Source organism: Primulina eburnea, chromosome 18 (assembly GCF_022965805.1).
Source record: "Primulina eburnea isolate SZY01 chromosome 18, ASM2296580v1, whole genome shotgun sequence".
In the NCBI taxonomy this organism is placed as follows: Eukaryota; Viridiplantae; Streptophyta; class Magnoliopsida; order Lamiales; family Gesneriaceae; genus Primulina; species Primulina eburnea.
Window position 1 is genome coordinate 29,283,676 of NC_133118.1, and position 4,845 is coordinate 29,288,520.

The 4,845-nt window shown below is 38.7% G+C and overlaps 1 protein-coding gene across 2 annotated transcripts; it reads left to right on the top strand.

Moving 5' to 3' along the window:
- Window positions 1-270: 270 nt before the first annotated feature.
- On the top strand, window positions 271-4,538 carry LOC140820240 (putative late blight resistance protein homolog R1A-3). Of its 2 annotated transcripts, XR_012115386.1 has the most exons (4): window positions 271-3,349; window positions 3,456-3,499; window positions 3,674-3,860; window positions 4,267-4,538. XR_012115386.1 is itself a non-coding variant. In XM_073180577.1 (3 exons), exons 1-3 carry the CDS (start codon window positions 708-710, stop codon window positions 3,724-3,726), a joined length of 2,739 nt encoding a protein of 912 aa, XP_073036678.1. In that variant the 5' UTR covers window positions 271-707; the 3' UTR covers window positions 3,727-4,538. The 2 variants fall into 2 exon arrangements, 1 of the variants encoding a protein (XP_073036678.1); XM_073180577.1 differs by having other exon boundaries at window positions 3,674-4,538.
- Window positions 4,539-4,845: the final 307 nt, after the last annotated feature.

Below are 4,845 nucleotides of genomic sequence, written 5' to 3' on the forward strand. Positions count from 1 at the left end.
GAAAACAATTTTATTATAATAATTTGTGTGTTATAAGTCATAGCCTCCATCTACCAAATAATTTTTTTAAAAAAAACAAAATCTGAAATATCTATTGATAAGAGAAAATTGCCTCACAATATATCAAACTACAGCTCTCTAAATTTTGGATGGTAAAATGAGAGAATGAAGAGTTAGGAACAAAAAAAAAATGTCTTTTTTTGTCTAGCAACTCTTCTCATTTGATTTCTGATAAATTAACTTTTCGAAATTTGATTTCAGCACAATAAAGTTCGTTTCCAAAGTTTCGTTTTTGGAATTACATTCGATATCATATCAGCAATTAGACCCAAATAATAAAAATCAAAAACTTAATGAGCTAAACCTAAAATTAAAAAGTTAATAAACCGAAAAAGTCATCATCCTGAACCATTCAAAAAGAGGCTGCTTGAGTGTGAATACTAAACAATTTTCCATCTATTCACATGGAACTACTCAAAACAAACAGCTTAAAAGTGAACCAGACAAACGACAAATCCAGCCAATTTTCTATTCATTGTCTGAATCAGACACAATTATCCAGCAAATTTTCTATTAATTGTCAGAATCACACACAATTATCCAGATTATTTTAATCATGTCTACCCAATTTATTCCCTTAACAAATTATTAGTTTATAGCAAACTTAATGCTTTTGTTGCAGGCTTCCGTTTTGTATGTAACTGAAGATGGCTTATGCTGCTATGATCTCGCTTAAGCTGACTCTTCAGCAAATCCTCATTCACCCTTACATATTTCTCAGACATCGTGAGAAGAAACATATTGAATCCTTCCATGAAAGACTTGAGTTCTTGCAGCGGTTCTTGGAAGAACATCCATCCCATGCAAGCGACGAGAATGAAACTTTTCTGGGAAGAAGAATTAGAGATGCAGCGTATGAAGCAGAAGATTCCATGGATCTTCATTTGGACCATCTGTGTAACTCGGAGGAAATGATTTGGCAAATGGAAATTGAGCCTGTGATGAAGCAAGTTGATTCCTTAGTTGGAGAGGTGACACAGATTGAGGGACAAATGGCCGGGTTGGAGATCAAAGGAAGAACACGTTCCTTTAAGGAAGAGAAGATAAAGACCTGCAAAGAACCTCCGAATGCTTTATGTAACGATTCATCAAGTTCTAAAAAGAACTTAATGGTGGGATTTGATGAGTACTTGATGCAGATTAAGGATCAACTAACAGGGCAATCATCTGCACTCGAGGTCATCTCGATTGTAGGGATGGGAGGTATCGGTAAGAGTACATTGGCAAGGCATGCTTATAATGATCCATATGTTTTACATCAGTTTGATATTCGTGCTTGGGTCACTATATCTCAATCATATAGTATAAGAGATATCATGTCAAGTATACTAGACTCGATGAATAAATCGTCTAAGGGTGATCAATTAGGACTTGATGTTTACCAAAACTTGAAGGGAAGAAGGTACCTCATGGTGATAGATGATATTTGGGATACTAGTGCCTGGGACGACTTGAAAATGATGTTTCCAGATGACGAAACTGGAAGCCGGATCGTGTTGACCACTCGGATTGCCGATGTGGCTGCATATGCTAGTCCTTCTGGGACTCTTCATCAAATTGGTTTACTAAATAATGATCATAGTTGGGAGCTGCTATGTGCTAAAGTTTTCGGTGATGATACTTGCCCTCTAAATTTACAAGAAATTGGAAAGACAATTGCACAAAATTGTGGGGGACTTCCCCTCTCAATTGTTGTCATTGGTGGATTACTCTCAAAGTTAGAGATGACACAAGAGGTGTGGCAATCTGTTGCTGAAAATGTAACTTCATTTGTGTTTTCAAGTGATGATCGATGTTCGGCTATACTACGGTTAAGCTACAACTACTTGCCTCAATATTTGAAGGCATGCTTCCTTTATATAGGAATTTTTCCCAAAAATCAAGAGTTGAGTGTTTCCAAACTCACCATGATGTGGGTTGCTGAGGGTTTTCTCGGACAAGCTCACGGTCGAAGCTTAGAAGAGTTGGCAGAGAGGTGTGTGGATGACCTGCTTGACAGAAGCCTGATTTTAAAGTCTCGGAAGAACTCTGAAGGCAAGATCAAAGCTTTCAGGATCCATGACCTCTTACTCGACTTCTGCATAGAAGAAGCTAAACATGAGAAGTTCCTTCAAATAATAGGAAGTCCGGCATATCTATTTTCGACAACTCCAGCAAGTGAGCGTCGTGTAAGCATTCATAAAGAGTTCAGGCGATGTCGGTTTAATATTGACTCCATGTTATCGACTTCATATGTTCGCTCGCTTGTTTCTTTAGGACAATGGCCACCTTCCCCGGATTTGTTCTTAAGATTCAAACTTCTTAAGGTACTACATGCTACTGATGTAGTATTTTCTCAATTTCCATGTCAAGTTATGGAGCTTTTGAATCTACGTTACATCGCTTTGGCTTGTAATGGGGATATACCTGCTTCAATAACAAAGTTATGGAATCTCCAAACTTTAATCATGGTTCCAGATATCAATCTATGTGGTGAAAATTACTTGCCTGTGGAAATCTGGATCATGTCACATTTAAGGTATGTAAGGTGTTACGGAGCTAATTTTCTTGATCCTACAGCTGCCAGATTCGACATTTACAGAAAATGTGTAGTTCTCGAAGATCTCCAGACCCTTTCAGGGTTATGGAATTTTAAGTTCACAGAGGAAATGTTGCAGAGGATTCCAAACATCAAGAATATTGACATTTCCTATGATCGTCGCTGTTTGATGGAAAAAGAATGGTCGTACTACCAACTTGAGAATCTTGGCAACCTGCATCAACTCAAAGCATTGAAGATACGTGTAGTTCCAGACCCAAGTTGCTCAGTGAAGTCGATGTTTACGGTTCATTTTCCAGCATCGCTTAAGACTTTAACTTTAGGTGGGGTTAGAATTCCATGGCAAGAACTGGCAATTATAGGCTCGTTACCCAATCTCGAAGTTCTCAAACTGAAGGATAACGCTTGCGTAGGGACAGAGTGGGAACCAAATGAAGACGAGTTCTGTCAACTAAAAGTTTTGGTACTTGAAGGGTTGGAGTTGAAGCATTGGATAGCCGAGTCTGATCACTTTCCAAGCCTCCAGCGCCTCATCATTCGATGGTGCTACTGTTTAGTCGAGATACCATCTGGGTTTGGAGAAAGCATGACACTTACCACAATTGGGTTGGATGAGTGCGATGATTCTGTCTGGGATTCAGCACACGAAATACGTGAGATACAACTGAGCTATGGAAATGATGATTTTCAAGTTATTAATGTGTATTCTGCAGAGAGGCATTCTAAACGTATGTTTTTTGAAGCTTTCAGGTATGAATCTATTGTAGCAACTAATTTATAGCTTTCGTGTGTCCTACATGAAATAATATCGTTTTCCGGGTTCGATGAATTTATTCTATTATCTTGCTGCTCATAGGATCATGAAAGACGCAGCAGATGATTCTGAATCATCACAGACAGGTATTAACATTGAATCATTTCAATTGCATTTTGTAAACTATTTAGCCTCACACAATAGAATAATCATGAATATGCTGGAAATTGGTTCAGAAGCGCAATAAATCAGATATGACATATGCTTGCAGATCGGACTATTGTAAGAAAACTGATGGTGTTTACCTATTTTAATCACAGATGAGGATGAGGATGAGGATGAGGATGAGGATGAGGATGGGACGATCCCATGAAAAAGACTCTGAGATAATGAGATGGCAGAACTGGCTACAAGAAACACCATGCTGAATTAATTCGGAACAACAGCTGGAGTTGATATCACTTACAAATCCAACTAACATCTTTGTGGCATAGTCAGTCTCTTGAGGTTTCAAGTATTCCAAGTCATGTTCATTGCCCCAAGTTCTGTATGTCATGCTATGAATGTCCTAAAAAAATTGCATTTATGATAGATTAATAATATAAGCGCTGCGCCGCAACAAAACCAGGGGATTGCGTGATGATTAGCGTCATGGGGCAATCTCCAATGAAGCCATTTAGCTCTGCTTCTCATTATTTGCAAACTTGTTTTTTTTATCTTATTTCTTGACATGATTATACAGACACGGAGACACTGGATTTTACTGTTTTTTTAAACTGGAAAACAAACCGATATGCGGCTTTTAAAAGCTTTTAGCTTGCTTGTCCTTATACCGGCAGTGTCTCCATCTATATCATGTTCTTTTGCTCGAGTACTCCGAAACGGAACATCCTAACTTTCAGGTCTATCCCAGATGATATCGGTGACAGTTTGATGGTAGCAGTCATGATTCTTCGTGTATCTGAACATGGGAGTCCTCCTGTAGATTTGAGTTTGTTGACATATTTTCGCTGTCGAATAATGTTGTCTGTTGCGCGGCCTTTGGAACGATGAGCCGTGATGATCATGAGAATGGGGACGGAATGAATAAGTTCCAGCATATTCTTCTTGAAGCATTTGGCTGCAGAAACCGGGAAGACAGTTGCACATAATTGGTGATGAACTTTGCCCTCTCAAATTACAAGAAACCGGGAAGACAGTTGCAGATAATTGCGGGGGACTTCTCCTCTCAATCGTGGTAATTGGTGGATGAGTGAGTCTCATGTGAGACCGTCTCACGGATCTTAATCTGTGAGACGGGTCAATCCTACTCATATCCACAATAAAAAGTAATACTCTTAGCATAAAAAGTAATACTTTTTCATGGGTGATCCAAATAAGAGATTCGTCTCACAAATACGACCCGTGAGACCGTCTCACACAAGTTTTTGTCTTGGTGGATTACTCTCAAAGTTGGAGATGACACACAAGATGTAGCAATACATTGCTGAAA